Genomic DNA, 23,473 nt, shown 5'->3' with positions numbered 1-23,473 from the left:
CGTGGCCAGCACCAGGTCCAACAAGGCGTCTCCCCTGGTGGGGCTGTGCACCTCCTGGGTTAGATGGAGGTCCTGCACTCTGGCTAAGAACTGACGTGAGCGGTCAGACTTGGCTGACTGCTCCTCCCAGCAGATGTCTGGGAAGTTCCCCACTTTTTCTTGTAAGGTGTCTAACGTGTCGAATGTTAGTTGGCAACTACAGCGTTATGTCATTTGAGTCAGTTTTACAATGTCTTTTATTTATCAATATTTAAACTTACATCTATTATCTTCTGGCTGTTAGCCAGACTACTTCTTTCCATCAATCAAATATGCATATCAACTTGAACAGGATCCCGCTCAGATATAGATTCAACTTAACTGACTTACTGCTTATCAGTTACTTTTGAGTCAATCCTGTCTTCCTTGCCCTGAGTTCTATTTTTTTATTTCTTAATTCCCCCTCGGGTGTGGTCCCTCTTCCTCAGGATTTGCAGTGACTTCATCTCAATTGCCTCCTTTGTTTTTTTGTTCATGAGGAATGTGTCTGACTAATTATGAGACACGCCATAAACATCAACAACTGCCGCAGTCCTCCAAAAGGGGAGGAGAGTTCTTTTGTTCCTGTCTTCTTCCTCTCGAAGGTTACCTCTTTAGCTCCCTTTGTTGGAGCTTCTCCATTTGTTAATTATGCTGGTCTCCTTCACTCTCTGCGAGTCTCCTCTTGCCGGGGCTTTTTTTTCCGTTACTTTCACCAGCTCCGCCCCTCCGTTTCTCGCTAACCCTGCCCCTCTCTCCCGCAGCTTGCCTGAGCATCATGGAACAGCTGCTCTGGAATCTCAGCTGTCCTCCTGTGCCTTTGTCTTTTTCTTTTTCAGACCCTTCTCCTGCCAGGAGTCTTTTGTTTATTACTGCTGTCTTTTCACAGTCCTTTTGAAAAGCTAGCTCATAATGAACCTGTGTATTGTTTGTTCCAAGCCATAGCTTGAAATAATATAGCTTGTTAGAGTAAAAATGGTTTATTTGTTCTTGTGGATCACACATTTATATTGCATTTATGTAGTCAGAGGGTAACCATACATCTCATCTGTTGGCTCTTAGGATACCTGTATACATGCTGGGACACTGCTCCAGTATGCTGTAATTACAGCTTGCCGCTGGTTTAAGTTAAATCAGACTCCCCCAGCATTACAGCATGCTCTCTGGGCTGGGCGGGGCATTCTGATCCACAGCAGAGCTGGTCCTGCCCCTCTGCTCCCTGTCTGCAGCTCTAGCAGAGGCTGCAGGCATCTGCCTGGCTTCCCCCTGCTTCTCCCCTCCCCCTTAGCACTCCTTGCTGAAGCAGGGAATCCCCATCCCCTCTGCCTTACACAGACACCTCTCAGCATTAGCTATCAAACCACATACTAGCTATGGTTCGTGCTGTGACAGATGAGACAAAGGCAGAATCAATAGGTAGCTGGTGATGTCCCTCTATTGTTTTCTTAATGAGGTGATAAACACTCAGTTAGGACTGATAAACACTGTTTTCAAATCCCTGCTGGGCTGGTCAGAATGGAGGGAACCCCCCCGCCAAATCATAGCATTCTGCCAGGGCCTGGCCACTCCCCCTCAGCTCAGCACTATGGAAGGTAAGGGAGGGCTGCTCTAGCACCCCCCGGCTTCTAGCCTGAGCCACTGCAGGCATGTGCCGGCACTTTTTCAGTCCAAAGGGGATGTCTGGGTGGTTACAAACTGGTTTAGCCTAGCTAGGTTAGATGAATCTGCAATGATTGAATTAATTCAGGCTCAGGCTTTTTGAATGCCTGTCCTTAGCCCTGGAGTCTGTTGATATGTGCTAATTACTGAGTTCCAGCAGTCTCCCCATCTCATGTACTCAGCATCCCCACAGTTCAAGATGGAGGTGGGGGCACTTTAACTAAAGCTTATTGAATGAGTTTTAGTTAAAGTGCCCCGATGCCATTTTGAAGCACAGAACACTGAATACATGAGCTCCTGTGGGCCCTTTAATTAGAGCAGCTCTTGGAGCCACTTTAAAGTGTCCCCACCCCCCACCAAGCACATGTAAGGATGTCCTTGGACCATTTAAAAATAAACAGATAAAATAATAAAACATTAAAGACAAAAATACAATTCATGAGGTCTTAAAAATAAACTCTTTTCCAACTAGACAGCAGGACTTTTTAAAAATTTGCGCTGTATATGATTTCCAAAGGTGAAACAACAAGACATTGGCAGAATCAGAATGACAGATCAAGTCTCTTTACCTAAGCTAAACACAGACATTAAAAAAGCGCAAGGCAGAATCAATCTAATCGACATGGGTTCCTCTAAACTGCGTAGATTGGATGGGGAGCTAATGAAACATTTTTGCTCTTTGGTGGGGGAGGCATACAGATGCCTGCACTGATGGAGGTCAGAAGGAGGGAAGCACTCTCGCACACCTCCCAGCCTGATGGAGCGCAGCTGAGTGGGGGCCTTCCCTGATTGTCTGTCAGGCAAATGTCCCAAACTCAGCTGCCACTGTGGAACCTCTCTCTCACCCAGCCCCAGGCCCCCAGGAAAGCCCCAGAGTGGGTCACCATGGCAACACCCCTCCAAAGCCACCCCAGAAGCCCAGGGTTGGGCACAGGGGAGGTCTTATAGTGGCTGTTGAGGTCGGGGGGTGTGCCCAATAGCCGATCAGGGATGGCCCAGGTCTGTAGAAGCAGCTAGTGCCAGGCACTGGGGACAGGAGCACTCTGTATAAGGGCAGCTGCAGAGGGGAAGCCCCAACCATGGAGGCCCATGCCCCCAGCTGTTGTGGGGATGAGGCTGGGGCAAGGCCTCTGTCCCCCCTTCTCTCTCACGAGCACTGCTGACAACTGGCTATTCATGGCGGGCAGGACTGGTCAGCCAGGCAGCAGGCAGGGGTAAACCTCATGCCCCACAATGTCCCCCAGCTTTGCTGGCACAGGCCAGGCCAGCCTCCTCTCTGCCACCTAGGTGCCATGTCTCCTGCCTGCACCTGTGCCTGCTCAGCTATGCCCAGCTCTGGTCCTGTGTGAGTTAGCACAGCTGCAGGGAGCAGGACTGGAGTCCTCCCCTCCATCCCCCAGAGGCAGAGAAAGGGGGGACCCTGCAGAAAGAAGGATCAGGCCCCCTAAGCCCTGCTAAAAAACAGGCAGTGGCAGCAGGTGCCAAACATGACTGCAGGAATCATGCTGGACACCCACTGCCACTGTGTGCAGCCTGACAGAGGCCTGTGGGGCCCTTTCTTCTCCCACAGAGCCCACCCATTCCTACCTAGGAATGTTGTATAAAGATAGAAAATTCCTGAGCTATAGATGCACCCTTCCTTCCCTCCACCCTCCTGCACCTGTGGCTAACAGCTTGGAGCAGCTGAGCATGGCCAAGGCTGGTAAGCCATCCTGTGAGGGAAGGTTAGCGGGGAAGCTGCTAACACTACCCAGAGAGGTTGTGGACTCTCTATCCTTAGAGGTTTTAAGACCAGACTAGACAAAGCTTTGGTTGGGATGATATCACTGGGGATGGCCCTGCTTTGAGGAGGGGGTTGAACCAGATGACCTACTGAGGTCCCTTCCAGCCCTAATTTATTTATGATTCTGTGATTCTATCCCAGGTCTATCTTGAGTTGGGAGGGGATCTGGTACTGGTATGACAGATTGATTTAACCTGAATCCTTTTAGTTTGATCCTACATCCATCCAGATCTATCTTAGACAAGATTCCACAATTTTTAAACCAGTCTATATGCTCCAAACTTCTGTTCTGTTATGGGTATAGACTGGTTTCACACCACCTAAACCAGAAAAAGTGTAACATCTGCGCTTGGCCATAAACTACAGTTCCTATTTCCTGGTTCACATAGCCCTTCAAGATACCCAGTGAATCCAGGGAAATTCATCCTGCTTTTTCCTCCTTCCCATCCTCCTTCAGGCTGTTTAGCAAGATGTGTGCAGTATATTACTGAAATGTATGAATTGCCTTGCAGGATCAGACCCACAGCCTATTCAGTCTAGTATTCTGTCTTGGACAGCAGCTAGAATCAGATGCTTCAGAGTAAGCTGTCTTGGTAGAAAAAAGTGGGACATACCTTTCATGACAATCTAGGCCTAATTTTAAGTACAGAGACTGGGAGATGAGGAAGTTGGCTTTCCAGCACAGAATCCTTTTTTGGTAGCCTTTGGTATTATAACCAAAAATTCTTGTGATTTATACAAATGTCCAAGCACTCTTCAACTCTTGCTAAATTCCTGGCCTCAATTATAACCTGCCAAAACATTATTTTATTTTTTCTACAGAAAAATCATTTTAAGGGAGGAAGAGGAAAAAGATTTCTGTGCAACTTAAAAATATAAAACATTTTAGAACAGAAATCACACCTTCAGAAAGTGCCAGACTTTTTCATGCCATTTGTTCCTCTCAACAAATTAGGGAATATATATGGTTTTTGGCACACCAATTTTGGGTCCTCTGTTCCATTCAATACAGTTTCCCAATAACATGAATAGGCATTACAAGGAAAGAACAGGTCATGTTAATGAAAATGTATTTCTGTCTGAAAAAGCACCACATGCCAAAGTAGTTGTTATAGCAACAACTTGTTTTCATAGAAAACAAAGTATAAAAAAAGTCAGTTCTCAACCACTGAGGCAATATGTCCAGCCATAATACATTCTACTAGATGGCAACAGCTGTTCGAGCAACAGCTTTTGTCAGCCTTTCAAGAACTGGTTTACGGTCATTGCTTGTGTGGCTGTTTTGGAGATGTACTTCAGGTGGATAAGTATGAGGAAAACAAGATCATGGTAATGTTATTAAATAAGTCACCAAGACAAATAGCTAGTAGCAAAGTGATTTTCAAAAGGGAGAGTGGTTATGACAGGAAGTTAAAATTCAGGTAGCACAATCAAACAATAAACAGTCTGGGGTTGGACCACCCTGACAAACCAGGGTATAACTGCTATTATTATCATCCTTTCCCTCGGTACTGATTTAAAGAAAAAAAGATAAGCTAAAGATAGTTACTTGTTCACTAGAATAAAAGAGGGTACTTGCCAGACTAAGTTTTAATGACCAGCAAAAAGTATATGACTTGGATATATGGATGCTTGTCCAAATAGCAGGACCTGTGAAATCTGCAAATTTGGATATGAAAACTTACAAGCTCAGACTGTTGTGAGACTACTATTTCTTCATTTCAGTTTGGTTAGAATCACAACAAGAATAGCATTTATTGTGGCAAGAAAGTACTTCCACTGATTGGCAGAATTGTAAAGGACAGAGATGCTAAATAATGCTGCAAATAATTATCCATGTGGATAACTGAACTTTCCAAGAGGCAGGGTCTGTGAATCAGATTTCATTTATGCCAGTGTAAATGTGAAACAATGTAATGGGAGTTGGAGGAAACTTCTGGATCAGGCTGTACACATTGTAAATAATAATCCAAATTCCAGAACATGTAAACAGTTTCAGTTCAAATTCTGGAAAAGGATCATGGTCATTCTTGAACTGGCTTTGTTTTCCTTTAACATATGTATGAGCTGTGAGGTTTATTCCTTTTGCAAAATATCTTATGTGGGACTTTTAGATAAACAAGTCTTTTGGCTGTATTCAAGAAATGATGTTAGTAGGATTAAAAGAAGAGATAAAAAAATTACCAATTTTAACACCCTGCCCCAGAAAAATTACAGTTAGCTTGTGAGCATCTATAAAGTAGTTGTGGGTGGCTGGTGGAAGAAGACAGGTTTTCCTTTGGATACATCAGTCTCAGAGTGGTATATATATGAGAGACAATGCCTCTCTTTTCTCTAATCCTTTTATAGCTTTAGAAGATTAAATTCCTTGTTCTTATGAAGATGGTGCATGTCGCATACCATTGCTGCATTTCCTTACAATGGCAGATGGATGCACTTTTCCTGAACCTTTCAGTAAAATCATTGTAGCAATTAGCGCCAATATTTTGTGCAATGGTACAAATGATCACAAAGCTCTCTTGTCATATCTTTTCTTACCAAGTTGCTCTGCTAAATGTTTGCCTCTCTCAGTAGGGATTATCCGTTCGTCCTCCATGTCACATTTGTTACCGACCAAAATAACCTGGGCATTATCCCAAGAGTACGTTTTGATTTGAGTTGACCTTAAAAAGAAAGAGAGAGAGAGAGAGATCAAAGCAAATTTCTCCCAAATCAGTTTCATACAGAATTACAATAAGGCAAATAAGGACAAAACCAATATTGACATTTGAGCTAAAATGTTCAAATAATGATGGGAGTGAACATTTATGAAAAAAACATGTAACATCTGCAATCTCCCAAATCATAACAAGGCATGACTTTGGAGATTTTCTGGGGTGTTTTTTTCTACCAGTAGCATTTCTTCCTGAATTCCTGGTGAGCAGCTGATATACTTTCCTAACACAAAACAAAGATGTATTTTAATATTACAGCAAAAATGTAATCACTGCTCTAAAGATAGCAGATTATTCACATTATGTTCCAGCTTTCAGGATTAGGAATTAATTTATCAGCAAAGCTTCAAAGATTTCCTCCCAGTACATTCAATTATAGCCCTTGGTCTAAAGAAGTTTTCTTATCCAGAACACTTACTTTCAGTTCATTGTTTCAGAAATTACTTGTCTGTGACTATGTGACAGTCTGTCTGTCTTCCCAATGTTCAGGGAGCATGAAATCAGCCTTTTTTGTTTTCTAGGATATTTTCTTTTCCTATTATTTGTAGGCTGGTGATGAATGGTCAATCAATGGATTTGGTCCCATTATAACGAATGGCCCTGGTTAGGAAATATAGAGTTAAATAGCTCTATAATAGCTCTAATTCAGTGGCTACCATGGAAGAGAGAGAATAGGAACATCCTCTCATTCTGATGTGTTCAGGGCAAGGTAAGATTAAAGGACTTGTACAAAGACAGAACAACTGTGTAGCCTCTATGTCCAGATGCCAGTCTACACCAGCTTGGACCCATGGGGTGCATCCACACGAGCACACTTTCTTGCAGCATCTCAAAGTCCTTTGAGATGCTGCAAGAGGCACCTGTGGGAACCAAAAGCATTCCCTGCACTGCAAATTTGTACTGCGGGGTCAAAATTAAAGCCCTGGATATCCAGGGGTCAAAAAAAAATGGGGGGAGAAAAGAGAGGCAGGGCAGGGTCCCAGACTGTGTCCTGAGGCAACCAGAGGCTTGGTCCTCCACAGCAGTGGTTCTCAACCTCTGGTACCTTACGTACCCTTTGCTGATTGACGCGGCAAAAGTGAAACCAGAAGTCTCACTGTGGCACTTCTGGTTTGCCACCGTGAGCCAAGTCCCACTTTTTCCACCGTGACCTGGGGCAAAGCAGCCTGCATGGTGCCCTATCTCCCAGCACGCTGACACTGGGGAATGAAAGCCCCGGTGTGCCGAACACAGCAGGAGGGGCAGCAGCTGGAACCAAGACTAAAACACAGCACCTACATACCCCCTGCCTGTGTCTCGTATACCCCCAGGGGCATGCATACCATGGGTTGAGAAACACTGCTCCACAGAGATGCTCTGGTAGCTTGTCATAGTGTCTCTATGGCTGTCCCTCACCCTGGTGCTGAAGCATGCTGCCTGCCCATGCCTGGCAGCTGCAGGGAGCTGGACCCCAGCTCCTGCCAGTAAGTAGGAAGTCAGGGGGCCTGGAGGATGGGGGAGGGGACCACAGGGGGAACCCTGCCAACCTCGCCTGCTCTCCCAGCATCCTGATCGCTGCCCTGCCTGGCCCCATCCCCTGCCCACTCCCCCAGCACCCCAATTGCTGCCCCACACAGCCCCATCCCCCACCTGCCCTCAAGTTCCCCCAACTGCTGATGCCCACAGCCCCATGCCCTGCCTGCAGCCTGAGCCCCCCTGATCGCTGCCCCATCCAGCCCCAGCATCCCAGGAAAAAAAAATAGCCCCGCACTCACAGGCAGTAACAGCTCCTGTCAGGGTCACTGGGGCCTCGTGGCAGAGTCCAAACACACAGTGTGGAGCCCAGGTGACAGCCACAGTGGCCCCAGCTGCCCGACAGCACATGGAACTGCACAGTGCCCTGCCGACCCTGGCTGCACCTGCATGATGGGGCAGTGGCAGTGCGGGTGCCAGGTGGCTGGAGCTGGGCCCTGCTGCCCTGTGCTGCACGGGAGTGGGGGGGCTCTGCCATGAGGCTCCAGTGACCCCCACAAAAGCTGCTAATGCCAGTGACTGCATAGCTTTTTCTTTTTTCTTTTTTTTTTTAAAGTGCCAGGAGGCTGAGGCTGGCAGGATAGCTACTGGGGAGGTTGGGGCTGCAGGCAGGGGATGGGACCAGGTCATGCAGTCATCAGGGAGAGCTGGGGGAGCCAGTGGGGGATGGGGCCAGATGGGGCAGAAATCTGGGGGACTGGGGAAGCAAGTGGGGGTAGGGCATGTGCTCCCTGAGGGAGCCACATGGCCCCTGTTGGAGGGGCTATTGCCCCTGTTGGGGGGCTGTAGCCCCTGTGGGGGGCAGTCCGTGAGCTGTGCAGGGAGGCTGCACCATGTGGGGGGCAGGGAACCCACCCCTCCTAAGCAACCCCCCCTACACAGTCCCTACACAATCCACCCATACCGACCCACACACCCCATGATCTTCTACATCCCTCCACAGCCACCCACATTCCTCACCCCCCTTCCAACTCTCCTCCTGCAAACCCCACATTCCCCCAGCACACGCTCTGCGTGCCCAGCTGCCAGACAGGATTAGACCTGCTGGGAGGAGCTGTGGTTACAGGGGCAGCTGTCCCCACATCCTGGTTAGTGAAGGGGTCACAAGGAGCTCTAACTGCTCTATGGTAAGAAAACCAAAGGCAAACAGGAAATCATATAGGAATTTAGAATTCATTTTCTTATGATGATAGTGACACTGGTTGGTTTCCAAATTGCTTTAACACTGTAGATATATCAATAAAACTTTGCTCAACTGATTGCTGTCTCTGTCTCTCTCTCTCAATATATAGTGACCTTTTGTTTTAATTGTGGAGGAACATGGATTTGGGGGTATTTTACCAAGTGACTTCAGGATTTTTTTAATCTGGGATTTTTCAGTTTTCAAATAGGGTATACCAGAATTCCTTCTAGGGAGGCAAGTGGCAGGATCCAGGCAGAAGAGCCAGAAGGGCATACTTGGACAGTTCAAAGCAGGCCACCACACTGGAAACATCTTCCGGGTGATAGCTGCCCAGATGGCCGGGCAAGGGCGCACATGGCAGTAATGCTGCACAAAGGCCATCTGTGCAGCCACAGCCCACTGGCAGCTGGCCCAGAGAGGCAGATGTCTCTACTAGCTGTGCAGTCCCCATCTGAGTCTGGCAGATGCGCAGCAGGTCACAGCCAGGCAGCAGCCCCCACTGCCAGACTGCTGCAGTGAGTAAAGGGTGCAGGGAACTCTCAAGGCTGCTTCAGCAGTCCAGCTGGCACAAGGGGCAGTGTCTCCAGGTACCAACTAGCTGGGCCCCAGAAGATCCTAAGAGTGAGTAGCCCTGAACTACTTAACAGGGCTGTATGGTCTACTTTTGTTTACAGATCCTTCGTAGTGCAGAAATGTGGCTGTACATCTATCTGTTAAAGTGGTGTCACATGTTCAACTTAACACCTACTGGGTGCAGTTAAAAGGCAAGCAGATGCATGTTCAAGCATTTTGCATGTGGTAAGTGCCTTTGTGGTACTGCATAGTTGTTTGCTTTTATGTGAGGGTTATTTCCTAACATGTACTAACTTCAATACCTGTGCAGTATTAAAGTTAGATTACATTCGAATGATTGCAACCAATGCAATGTGTGAATGTGTGATACCACCTTAACAGGTACTAATTTTAATACATCACAACATCCTCATGATTTGCAGCTCTTGAAAGTGAATGTATGCAAGACCCTTAAAGTAGCCAGTACAAATTCCTTCCCCACCCTCTGCCTATTACAATCTCACATCAATAGGAAAAATGGTTTCAAAATAATTTAATAGGGCTATTGCCATTTTGTTTTCCTTTTGGCACACATTTTAACTAACGGTTTCTATAGATTTTTTTCCCCCCCAGCTCTCCACAAAAGTTAACGCAAAGGTCTTTTTAAAAAAATTAAAATTCCCTTCATTTGAACATATAACCTTGTTTAATGACAGAGACTTCTGACTGAACCAAAACACATAGTAATATCCTTGAAAAGAACTTTAGCCTCAAAAAGACTGAAGACACGAAAAGACAAAGCTCACTGTATTCAATGAGCTGAATACAGCAATTCCAAAGAACTCAGCATTATTCTAAAGGTAAATGTTTACCAAAACTAATACAGCAATTCTTGTTTGGTTTAACTGATATACTGTATGTCAATAGTAATTTACCCTGTAAATTTGTCACATTCTAGTTGCATAGTAAGCAAGCAATCTGCAGAATGCTTGAATGTTTATAATACACAGACACCAGAGAGGCAGGTTAATGCAGAGGTTCAATGATCCATTAATTTCTGTGACAGACACAAGTCTTGATCTCCTCATACTTCCTTTTAGCTATATTTCTTATAGCATAAGAAATGCTGGAATGCTGACTAAAGGAACACTATTTTCTTTTACATAATTGTATGGTATTCTACATAAATATCTGAAAACACTGCAAATTACAATAGTGTTAATATACTAATTTGAACTATTGCAGACCTCAGAACCATAGAATCACAGAAAATGAGGGTTGGAAGGGACCTCAGGAGGTCGTCTAGTACAACCCCCTGCTCAAAGCAGGACCAGCCCCGATTAGATTATCCCAGGCAAAGCTTTGTCTAGGCAGGGTTTGAAACCTCCCAAGAATGAAGCCTTTGCCACCTCTCTGTGAACACCTGTCTCAGTGTTTTACTACCCTCTTAGTCATGAATGTGTGCCCCCAGAGGCTAGAGGGCTACGGCGACCGCCCACAGGCGGAGGCAGTGATGGCAGCAGCAGAGGTGTGGTGGCAGTGAGTGGGGACTGCTCTCAGGTGGCCGCAGTGATGTCAGTGGTGAGGATGGGCTGAGTAGGGACCACCCATAGGCAGCCATGGTGGTGTTGGCGGCAAGTGGGGAGTGGCAAGCAGGGACCACCTGCAGCCACCATGCGCGCTGTCAGTGGTGGTGAGCAGGACTGCCCATAGCCACCGGCAGCCATGTTGGCAGGGGGAGTGGGGTGCAGTGACTGCCTACAGAAGCTGGCAGTGGCTTCAGTGGTAGCCAATCTCGGGGGGGCACATGCCCCCTTGTACGCCTCATGTGTCACCTATGATCCTAGCGAGAAAATTCTTCCTAATATTCAACCTAAACTTCCCTTGCTGCAACGTGAATTTGTTTCTCCTTGTGCTGTCAGAACCTCTCTCAGAATAAGATAGTATTCCTTTTCATTATGTTTGGTGGCATCAAGCATTGCAAGCAAGTCTCTTCATAAAGGCAGCTACTAAATTCTATTTGTCTTTAAGGGGCACAAATACAGGACTAGACCTTATTTATCCATGAAGATGACTAAGTGGCCATCTATTAAACATAGTTCTACTGCCTAAATTCCACTAAGTGCCTGAATCCTTTATGCATCTCCACTTTTGCCCTGTCTAAACATGGCCTACCATGTATACAGACAAACAGTATCAGACAGTCACCAATTATATGCCACTGTGATCCAATTTCATTTTACATATTTGTTCAAGTCCTCCAACACTGTAGCTGGAAAAAAACCCAAAAACAAAATAGCTTTCTGGTTAAGACCAGTAGCAATGGTTAGGACTGCCTTGCCCAGAGCAAAACATTCCTAGGTTGCCTTAACCTGAAAAAATCTAATTCTGAAGTTCCCAGTTCCAGGACACTGCTCTGATTACTAGAAGCAGACGTGAGCACTCCATATACCTCTCTTACTGAAGTTGGCCAATGGGGCAGCCAAAAGGAGTTCATGGGAATAAAAGGGTCACAAGCTTGTAGAAGCCTGACTCTGTGGCCCAGTGAGGGGGGCTCTGCTCTAGAAAGGACTGATTCTAGAATCCTGGCCCCTATTCCCAATGATGGTCATGGATAAAATGTATTGACCGCATTGTGTACACAGAGCAGGATTCTTCATATTGTGCTCCATCTGCTTGAAATTTACTCCCCACAGGACTGGAATACTGTACAGTTTGGAAAGCTACTTGTAGCAGTCCACATCTCTACAGGAACTATCTGTTGGAAGACAGAATCTTTAAAATGAAGTGTGGACCTGTGTGAGGGAGTGAAAAGAAAGCCTGGTAGCTTGATGGTAGTTTCTGACTTTCCACTACTTCCTCTACCTTATGGAATACCAGCCTTGTCTCTCCTGAAATCATTCTTTTTGTGATACATTTTATTACATGTTCACATCACTCAGAAGGCTGAAGTAGACACACAAATGATTGGTAAGAAATTTGTTTTCAAATTATGCTGTTAAATGCAGACTAGTCTCCTTTTGCTTGCACTGATGCAATTCCATTGGGCACTCTTTTAATTGACAAGTAATTCAGAATAATGCTGTTACTTACCAGTGTTACTCTAGGTCAGTGTAAGTGATGCATTGGGTAACATGTATAAACAGCAGGTAGGGGCCAAAACTCAGGGCTCCTGTATTCCAAGGTCAGTCAGTATCCAGCTCTCCAGTTTCCTCAACAGGAAGGAGAAAAGGATGCTCTCAGACTAGCTTGGTGGTTAGGCCACTGCATTAAAACTTCTGAGAAGACTAGATTTCCCATGTCGTGGAGAAGTTCTGCAAACACTGTGCTATTTATGGGGAATGAGGAAGATTTACTTTATACTGAAGTCAGCCTGCTGATTTAGGTTGACATGTAGTCTCTCAAGTCCTGATTAAAGGAAGATAACTTATTATATGAAGCCAACCTATTAAATGAGTACTTTGCATCGGTCTTTCATCAGTCCCATGGGACGCCCTTGCCCATTACGGGACAGGAAGGCCTGGGTGAGGGAAATTCCTTGCCGTCCATCAATGCTGAACTCATGAAGGAACACCTTGAGAGGCTGGACACCTTCAAGTCAGCTGGCCCTGACAATCTACCTCCCACAGTACTCAAGGAGCTGGCTAACATCATAGCTCAGCCCCTTGTATGGATCTTCAAGAACTCCTGGTGCTCTGGTGAAGTGCCTGAAGATTGGAAGAAGGCCAATGTGGTGCCAATCTGCAAGGGAGCAAAGTGGATACGGCAAACTACAGGCCCATCAGCCTGACCTCTATCCCGGGAAAGGTCTAAGAAAAGATTATCAAAGAGGCCTTTCTTAATGGACTAGCCGATGGCAACATCCTGAGGGATAGCCAGCATCGGTTTGTTGTGGGTAGCTCTTGCTTGACCAATCTTATTTCCTTTTATGACCATGTGACCTATCACCTGGACAAGGGAGAAGAGATTAATGTCATATATCTTGACTTCAAAAAAGCCTTTGATCTGCTATCCCATGATCACATCTTGGCAAAACTGGCCAACTGCGGCCTCGGGTCCACCATGATCTGCTGGCTGGGAAACTGGCTCCATGGTCAGACCCGGAGGGTGGTGGTTGATGGAAATCAATTGTCATGGTGCCCTGTGACCAGTGGGGTCCCGCACCCTCTGTCCTTGCACCTATATTGTTCAACATCCCACTGTAGTCAGCCTTAGTGAAGCCGCAGCTGGAGTGCTGTGTCCAGTTTTGGGCTCCACAATTCAAAAAGGATGTGGAGAAGCTTGAGAAAGTCCAGAGAAGAGCTACGCGCATGATAAGAGGTCAGGAAAACAGACCTTACGATGATAGGCTCAGAGCTATGGGACTCTTCATCCTGGAAAAGTGCAGGCTCAGGGGTGATCTGATGGCCACCTATAAGTTCATCAGGGGTGTTCACCAGGATCTGAGGGAATGACTGTTCACCAGAACAACCCAAGGGATGACAAGGTTGAATGGTTATAAATCCCTGCAAGACCATTTCAGGCTGGACATAAGGAAGAATTTCTTTACTGTCTGAGCCCCCAAGGTCTGGGATAGCCTCCCATTGGAGGTGGTTCAAGCACCTACTTTGAACGTCTTCAAGACAAATTTGGATGCTTATCCTGCTGGGATCCTGTTACCCCATCTGACTTCCTGCCCCTGGGACAGAGGGTTGGACTCGATAATCTTCCGAGGTCCCTTCCAGGACTAATGTCTATGAAATCTGTGAAATTTTTTTATGCTGTCAAGAGCAAGTTGAATCACAACGAGACAGTTTTATGTACAGGCTAAAACTCTGCATTGACTCAGCTGAGATATATGCACTTCCTGGATGAAGCAGGATCTATCTCTAGAAATGCCAAAAGACTGCCCATTAGAAAGAACAGGAGACCCTGATATTCTGCAGGATGAAATAGGATCTGCCTCTGGAGGTGCACTATGTTTCCCACTGAATGGAGAGAAGAGCAAAGTGCCTCTGCAGGTTCCTGGCTGCATTATCTTCATCAATGACCTGCATAGGTGGAGGGAGAAAAAACATTTTGGGCAGACTGGGCATGCATACACGTGTGCACCCCACCTGCCCCCCACAAGTAGGAAAGTCTGTGAGGGGAGGGGACAGGGGCATGGAAGTGGGGGAGGGAGTGAGCTTGGAAGGCAGCCGAGCTGAGCCAGGCCCAGGATTGGGATTGGAGCCGGGGCCAAGGCTGAGGCCCACTGTACCTGTGTGGCCGCCCCTTCCCCCACACCCAGTATCATTGTCTGGTGCTGGCACCCCCTGCATCAATGAATCCACCACCCCCTAGCCCAGCACTGACTCTGACTGCCTCCCTGCAGGAGCCCTGTCCCTGCACCACCTGGGGGGCCCGGAGCCACCAGGCTGGAGGGTGTGGAACCACCAGGGCCCTTGCCCACCCCACCCTGATTTGTCGTTGCTCTCCCAGGGTCATGGCGATGGGTGACAGCTTCTGCTGCTGCATGCATCCCGGGAACACATGGGGGGGTCTTGTCCCCCCGGATTGGCATGGGTCAGGGTAAGGTGCCACTGGGGGCTGGAGTAGAGGCTGCACTCGGCTCTTCCAAGTCCACTCCACCCTGCCCCCTCAACCTGGAACAGCTCAGCACAGCCCTGGTCCCAGCCTGCAGAGGTAGCCTACCCTGCCTTGCCCTGCCCCACACAGATCTGGGGGCATACACCCCCCATGCCTTCCAGAGAGGGGGTAGCAGCAGGACCTGTGCCCCCCTGATGAGCCACTTGCAGCTCAGTCCTGAGCCCTGCCAGCTGTGCAGCACCTGCCCCTCTCCTAGCCCCAGCCCCAGCCCACTCCCTCCCCACCCCTGCTGCACCAAAAGCCCTCAGCCTGGCTGCATTGCAACCCTACTGCTGCCCTGCTTGGGGGGGGGGCTAAGCCTCATTAGCCCCGCCCCCCTTCCACTGTCTATAACAATCTGGAAGATGGGATGGAGTACACCCTCAGCAAGTTTCCCCTCTACATGGCACTGGTGAGGCCACATGTGAATTCCTATGCCCAGTTTAGGGCCCCCCACTAAAGAAAGGATGGAGAGAAATTGGAAACAGTTCAGATACATAGTCTAACATGGTATAAATACATATGCAAAGTTGGATGCTAATTCTTAGTAAGACTCTTAGAGCACATTTTAGCCTGCTGGCAGGAGGATATCACTCAATGTATGGTTCAGTTATAAAGTTGTGGCATGCCTTTCATTTTGTTAAAGGACATGTGCCCCAAGAGAAATTATGGCCTACTAACTGTCAGAAATGGGAGCCAGGGCTCCTGAGAACTAATCCTAAGAGAAAAGAAGAGAGTTTTCATCTATCTTTCATTAACAAAAGCTCTGCCCCCAGAACTCAGCAGCACCTCCCCTGCTTTCGACAGGATTGAAAGTTCCATCTACTAAATGGGCAGATCCCATGAGCTGTCTTTTTTCCCTCCTAGCTTTATTACTTTGTATTGGAATGTTATCCTCTCTATTAAAAAATACCCAAAATAAAATAAAATAAAATAGCCACATTTCTTAGCAGTCTAATACCTCATCCCATTGCACAGGCTTTCTTTCACACTTTCAAGTTCCACTTAGATGTGTTCTTTTATGCAAATATTCTGAAAATACTAGACTATTTCTTTTAGCACTATCTTTTGCATTATATATATATATTTAGCTAAAGACACTTGGCTAGGCAAGAATGATGAAACCCTTCTATAGAGAGTTGTAACCCATACATTGTTTGGATTCAGAGCCTTTCAAGAAGTGCTGTAATATTCACATGGTCTAGGTTCATTATTTGGATCACTGAGTTTTGTAGGTGAAATATCTGGTAAATCACATGCACTGACAACAGACAGTCCCTTATTGACTACACTCCAGAGGGGGGCTGCTGAACATTATTTATTCCAGCAAGTTCTAGGAACATATTGTACTTCTGATGTGCTAGTTCCAAACAGGCATATGCAATTAAGTGGAGTGCAGCATCCTGCCAGGAAAACATTTATATGCTGAGGCTACTGCTGTGCTGAGGCACCAGGTAGTTTCTAACAATTCCTTTTTTTTTTTTTTGAACAATTCTCTAAAAAGCCAGTAGATTGGCTGAGCAGTTAGCTGTTGCAGGTTGTTGCATGCATTAAGGTAGAGCCCACGTTATCTTTATTATAACTGTTTTGGTTACTGAATCCTCATCATTTTGGGGGTCAGGTAAACATCTGTAAGTTTAGAATGCTTCCAATTCCTCAATCCAAAATTAGTTCCTTTCCCTTGTTTTCAGGAGTCTTTGGGGGGCAGAAAGCTAACTGGCTGGTACCTTTGTGTAGAAAACACAGAAGAACTGGTTTTCCTCTGCCATTTCCAGGCAGCATCACTTTCCATTAATAACTGAGGTGCATTCTTTTCTGCAGTGAGAGAATGAGAAGTAATTGGAGTGGTGTGGACCATCTCACCAATTGCTCTCCCCATTGAGAAATGTCATGTTTTTTCATCCTGCCTTTAAGACCTTGATTATCCTCTTGTCTTCCCTGCTCTCTCCCAATCAGCTACGGGCTAGAAGAAAGATAAAGGTAGCACAGAATTGCTTCATATGCCACAGTTGGTTCCTGTTGAGTTTAAGATGGGGGGAGTCATTGAGATGTGCCTGCTTCCAGGCTGCTCTCAGACTCTGCAGCAGAACACAGACCAGCTGAGCAAGGAGACAGATTTGGGTCAAACTGGTTTATGCAATGTCTCTCCCTGACACCTTCCTGGTTTAAGTTAAATTAGAGTCCTCAAGCATCCTAGATGCTTTGCAATCCTGGGTGGGGCTCTGCTTTCTGCTCCAGCCCAGTAGGGCCCCTCTCCTCTGCTCCCTGGCCGGATCTCCAGCAGAGACTGCAGCTACAGAGGCTTCTACCTGGCTTCCCTCTGCACCCTCACCCTGCCCCGCTCCCCCTCCCTCAGCTCTGCTCAACCAAGGATTCCCTCCTTCCCTCTGCCTTACACAGACACCTCTTAGCATTAGCTAGCATACCACATGCTGGCTATGGTCCGTGCTGTGGGAGACAGGACAATGGCAGACAGGGCAGTATCAGCTTAGGGCTTTTTGGAGCTAATCAACAGGTAGCTGGTAATGTCTCTCCATTCCTTCCTTGGAAAAAGTTGTTTAAGAAGAGCTTGAACCCCTCAGCTCAGCATTGTGGAAGGAAAGGGAGAGCTTTTATAGTGCCCCCAAAGCTTCTAGCCTGAGCCACTGCAGGCATGTGCCTATATTTCTTTAGACCAAAGGGGATGTCTGTATGGTTATGAACCAGTTTAGCCTTGCCAGGTTAGACTAATCTACAAAGACTGAGTCAATTTGAGACTTTCTGAATGCTGCCCCTAGTCCCAATGGCTAATATGGGTTTTATGTCCACCTGCCCACAAGCGCATCTGGATAATTAGTGAAATCATAAGAGAAGATAAAAGCAACCAACCAAAGTTTTTAATAGTCATCAATGAGAAAATGCTGGTTTTTGGGTATACTTTGATTATAAGAAATTCCAGGGGTAGTTGGCATGTGGGCGTCTCTTAATAGGTTCTCTCTGGATCATTCTACTGCTAGTTTTGTGACTCCAGTTCTTAGTGATGAGATTCCTTTGGGTCCCACTGTACTGATGAATAAATCTATTTTGTATCTATTCCATTTTTACTATGCTTCTAAAAGGACAAAATATGAATTCATTGGAGAGAGCAGGCTAAGATGCTACTGCTGGACATTGTTCCAGCATGGCCAGGGAAAGAGGAGGGTGAAGAAGGATGGAAAACAAGATAGTGAAAAAAACCATCTATTTCTTCAGTAACTCAGTTCCATATACAATAGGGAGGAAACCAGATTCACTAAAGAGATTAAAGTAGCAGTGTAAATGGGATATAGCAACCTTTCCATTGTTTGTTCACTGATTTTTACCAACATTAGGCCTTGGTGTGTAAATATTGGACAGGCTGTTCAACCATCTGATACACTGAACAATATTACATTTTCTGTCTGAATTAAAGGGAAAATGAAGTGAAAAATGCCCTCTGATTGTGAAATTAGCTAGCATGTGAGGAGCCAGAAGAATACCAATGACTCAGCACCTCCTTCTGACTGTCTTTATCTCAGTTCTGCAGGGTCCCACTGTGTGCATCTTCCAACTAGAGCCTACACTTTTAACCTTGTCTGGAAGGAAGATAAATTGATGATGCAGAAACTGTGTGAGAGGTGTGGCACTAACGAAGTTTTGTTTCATTTGCAGCTAGCAGACTAGTCAAGAGAAAATGAGCATTACACAGAACATTACAGCTGCTCTACTCCAGCAGGAGCTATATCAACTGTAAGTAGAATGTATTTACTTTTGCCAGTGAACAAGACTGAAAAGAAAATTTATCAGGAGAATCTACCATAAGCCTGTGAGGCAGCAGTTTCATTCATGAAATCACAAGCTCTACATTTCAGTTCTGAAAAGTCCTAAGATAACAAGAATAAAAAAGTATTTATAGTCCTGCTGGCTGGTAGCAGTGAGCTAACTTCCTGATCAAATACATGTATTTTGTTTTAATAACACCATGCTAGGAAAACTGACTTAAAGGAGCTAAGCTCTTTTTTCACCAGCAATTTAGTGCCTTCAGAAAAAGAAGAGCTAAAAATTAAACTAAAATCCTGACACACTAAGTGTTTTCTTAGTGAACGACATCTGTTCTCAGGTCAGTATGCTAACAACACTCCATTATCACAACATGGTATGTGTATATGTTATTTCAATAATGTCAGCTATTATGAGTGTTTTGGATGTGCAATTAACACAGCATAGTGAGAATAGACATGCTATTTTTATTAACTATATCATTCAGCATGGCACTTACAGTACGGTAGATGGGCATCATGGCTAGGGACAGACATTCAAAAAGCCTGAGAGTGAATTAATTCAATCTTTGCAGTTTAGTATAACCTGCCTAGGCTGAATCAGTTTGTAACTGCCCAGACATCCCCTCTGGACTGAAAAAGTGCTGGCACATGCCTGCAGTGGCTCAGGCTAGAGCAGCCCTTCCATCCCTTTTACACTGCTGAGCTAAAAGGAGGGGGGCATGGCCAGGCCCCAGCAGGACACTCTGATTACGGAGGGGACCCCCCCAATCCTGACCATCCCAACAAGAAATTGATAACACAGTGTTTATCACCCGTAACTTGGTGTTTATCAGTCTATTAAGAAAACAACAGAGGGACATTACCAGCTACCTGTTGATTCTGCCTTTGTACCATATGCTACAGCATGGATCATAACTAGCATGTGGCCTGCTAGCTAATGCTGAGAGGATTCCTGCTTCAGCAGGGAGTGGAGGGGAGGGGAAAGCCAGGCAGATGCCTGCAGTCTCTGCCAGAGCTACAGCCAGGGAGCAGAGGGGAGCGGCCAGCCGTGCTGTAAAGCAGAGAGCCCTGCCCAGCCCAAAGACCATGCTGGGGGAGTCTGGTTTAACTTAAACCAGCAAGGGGTGTGGGACAGACCTTGCATAAACCGGTTTGACCCAAATCAGTTGAGTCTGATACAACATTCAACCAGGTTTATCTCAAACCAGTTTAAGCTGTTTTTAAACTGGTTTATATGCCCTAAACAGGTTTAAATCAATTTCTGATCACTTAAACTGGTTTATGTGTAATATCTGTCCCTAGCCCATGATGATAAAATATAGTCTAAGTATAATCATTTGTATGTTCTTCCTTTCTGGGAATCCTGTCACCTATTAAATACATACGCACCCTCCCACCCATATCCCTCAGAAAGCATAAGGGGCAGGGCACTATATTTAGGGGCAGGGCATTATATCCAGGCTTCAGAAAATCCAAACTGGTTCCAAAAGGAGCCTGGGGCTCCTTATGCATTCTCCTCCTTTGAGTTCTGCAGTCTCCTTAGGACAATCTCTTGCCTTTCTGCCCTCCATATTGTTTTGTTACTCTGCCCTTTCCCAGTCCTCTTTTTCACCAATTTATCATCTTCTTAGATTCTCTTTCCCTTTTCTGAGTGTCCATTTTTCTTCTATCCCCTAAGAGTGCCTACATTTCTTTAACTGATCTTTTTCCTGCTTTCAAGTTTGCTTTCCCTTCTATTTTCATGGGTCATTGCCACTCACTCTGTTTCCAACCTTGCCAGTATAGTCCATGATAGGCTTCTTATAGTACAAAATTTGCATATAGAAGGTTGGCCGCTCTGAGGACCTTGTCAAACGCTGCATTTTGAGCTGCTCAAATATTGATGAGTGTCAGTACTAGATCAAGTTTACAGCAGTCACATCTTCAGGCTAAAAACCTTCTTTGACTTGCACAGCTATGACTTGCCACTAGGGCTATGTACAGATAGTCAAAAAGCCAGAGGCTGAATCGATTCAATCATTACAGGTTAATTTAAGCTGCAAAGATTGAACCAATAAGTAAGTGAACAGACATTCACTTTTGATTCCAGAAATGCAGCCACGTACCTGCAGTGGCCCGGACCAAAAGGTGGGGGGTGCTAGAGCATGCTTCCCTGCTCTGCTAGAGGAGACAGCTTGAATCTGGAGGGGACCTGGGACAGAAGTTCAATAAACCATTATAACCCAAATCAGTTAAGTCTGATATTACATCCATCCAGGTTTATCTTAAACTGATGTCAGCCATTTTGAAAGCAGCTTATGCACACTGAACTTCTGTTGTGTTACAGCTTTGAGCTAGTTTGCAATCACTTATACCAGTTTATGCATAATTTCTGTCCCTAGCCCAGAGGGCTGGCAAGCAGCAACCTGACTACTTGCTACAGCTGTGAGTTGCCACCACATGGCTGGTGAGCCAGGAGAAATCTTTATCCCTGCTCTAGGTGGGAGTGAATGAGAGATGGGTTGGGGTAGAGAGCGGGTATGTGAAGCTGGGAGGTGGAGAATTAATGGGATGATGGAGGGTAATGAAATGGAAGGTGGAAATGAAATGGGGGTGGGGGAAGGGCAGTGAAATGAAGTCAGCCAGCCACTGAAGAATAAAAATAAAAACTAATTTTTAAAAAAGAAATAAAGAAGAAGTAAATTAAAGATAGTCTTATGTTTAAATAAATTAGGATTTAGGATTGGGGTGTGGGCAGTGTGGGTCATGATTCCTGGGGTGGCTGGGTGGTAGAAGCAGTGAAGGAAGGTGCTTTTGGGAGAGCTATTGCCCCTGCCTTGGAAATCTGACCCAATCATGGGGACCCAATCCATCCTCCTACTGTATTCCCCCTTTTCCCTTAGACCCCACTCCTGGACCCAGCTGTGCCTTGCAACCTGGCTAGCTGGAATGTGCTCTGCAGGCTATTTGCAAGGGGTTGTACCCCTGGAATTGGGAAGGTCACAGCCCTGGAGATGGGAGGGGGAGTTGGCTTGGTGCCAGAATGTACCCCCGCCCCAGGCTAGAGAGTTCAGGGTGTGGAGAGTTTGTCCACATAGGACAGAAGGGTGGGGGAGGGGACATTACATCCTGGGACTGCAATTTCAGCCCCTCAGCTGTGGGGAGTGGCAACACATTTCTGTAACATGAGCTGGTTAACATGGATCAGAGATAAACCTGCCCTGGAGTGACATAACTTTAAGCTGCCTGAAGTGCGCTTAAAACTATTTTCAGGAGTTAATGTGTAGGCATTAATGTGTTAATCCAGGGGTTAAGAGCCACCTAAAATGAATGTATAACAAGGCTCTTTCTCATTTAGTTTAAATGTGTTCCATGCTTGTGTGCTTTCTAAATAAAAGTACTGAAAGTCTGTAATATTTAGAAGAGAAATAATTTGTGATACTAAAATGCTAGCTTACCAGGTGGTTGATATATGCTACTGAAAGTGTGAAATGTGGGCTGATGTCAGTCATGCTGAAAAATACAATTCATATGGGTTCATTATAGCTGATATTGGGACCAACTACTCAGCAGCCTGTAGGCTACACCTATTTTGCATAAAATGAATCAGACTGCAGATGCCCTTCTCTTTCGTACCCTTAGCATTTTTTTTACTCCTTGTTTCCTTCCTTGCTGTCACCTGCTCCTGCTACTCTTTCTATACCAATGTAACAGGAACCTTAGTGTGTACCCATTTCATTAGTAAAAGTTCTCATAGTCTGAACTCCAATATTTCTGTCCCCCAGTACATTTTGTGTCTGATTTGTGGTGTTCATCTGTTTACCCTGGGAATCAATCACCATCTGCATTGAATCATCTTCTGAATCTTCTTAAGCAAAAGCACCACAGAGGTGTGGGCTGCAGTCACTAAAAACCCAAATATGCAACACACTGCTGTGATTAGGCTTTCTTTCCTAGATCCAGGGTGCATTTATATGAGACACCCTGTAGCATCAATGTCTACATGTGCACATCAATCATTGCACATTAAATTAGTCTAATGTGCCATTTGCTAGTACCACTACACACAGATACTAAAAAAATGGTGCATTAACTAATTCACTGAAGTGCATGTGTACATCTGACTAGGAGTAATTTGCTCCTGGTCAGCCCAGGCAGCATATGGCCACTACTGCTGACTGGCTACACCCCAATCTTTGTGGCTCCAGATGAACTCCCTCTGAGGCACATGGAGATCAAGGCTGACACCGATCTCTGTGCAGTTGGTAGGGAGCTGCCCTGAAGCTGGGACCGCTCTCTCCAGCCCTGATCTCCATGTGGCTGGGAGGGAGCTGCTCTGGAGCCAGGAGAACTCTCCCTGTGCTCTGGAGCCCAGGCTTGACTCCCATACCCCTGCTACCATCAGGAGAAAATTTACTCCCAACAGGTGCATATTTAGATGCGTGTTTGGGTGCAATTTAATGTGCCTGAATTTTCTGCACAGAAAATTCAAGTACATTAACTGCATGTGTAGATGTGCCCCCTGTGCATTGCTCCTCTATATTTTACAGGAAGGTGATTGTGAGTTACTATATTGAAGGCAATGGGCCCCTCAGGCTTGAGGCAGGCTTAAACTGCAGGTGCACAGAATTAGTAATGTTTACTAAATTATCTGCCAAACTTAACAATGTTCTCTTTCCTTGCTGTT

General features: G+C 45.8%; 1 protein-coding gene across 1 annotated transcript in view; it reads right to left on the bottom strand.

Annotated features, from left to right (window-relative positions):
• The window catches only part of RAB3C (RAB3C, member RAS oncogene family), a 249,349-nt gene that overhangs the window by 21,850 nt on the left and 204,026 nt on the right, over positions 1 to 23,473 (bottom strand). The window contains exon 3 of the mRNA XM_019532103.1: positions 5,999 to 6,123. Coding sequence (XP_019387648.1) covers positions 5,999 to 6,123 — 125 coding nt within the window. The remainder of the gene's footprint in view (positions 1 to 5,998; positions 6,124 to 23,473) is intronic.

Source organism: Crocodylus porosus, unplaced genomic scaffold (genome assembly GCF_001723895.1).
Source record: "Crocodylus porosus isolate Cpor-Errol unplaced genomic scaffold, CroPor_comp1, whole genome shotgun sequence".
NCBI lineage: Eukaryota > Metazoa > Chordata > Crocodylia > Crocodylidae > Crocodylus > Crocodylus porosus.
The sequence above is the reverse complement of the archived record's forward strand: the minus strand, read 5'-3'. Positions and strand labels throughout refer to the sequence as shown.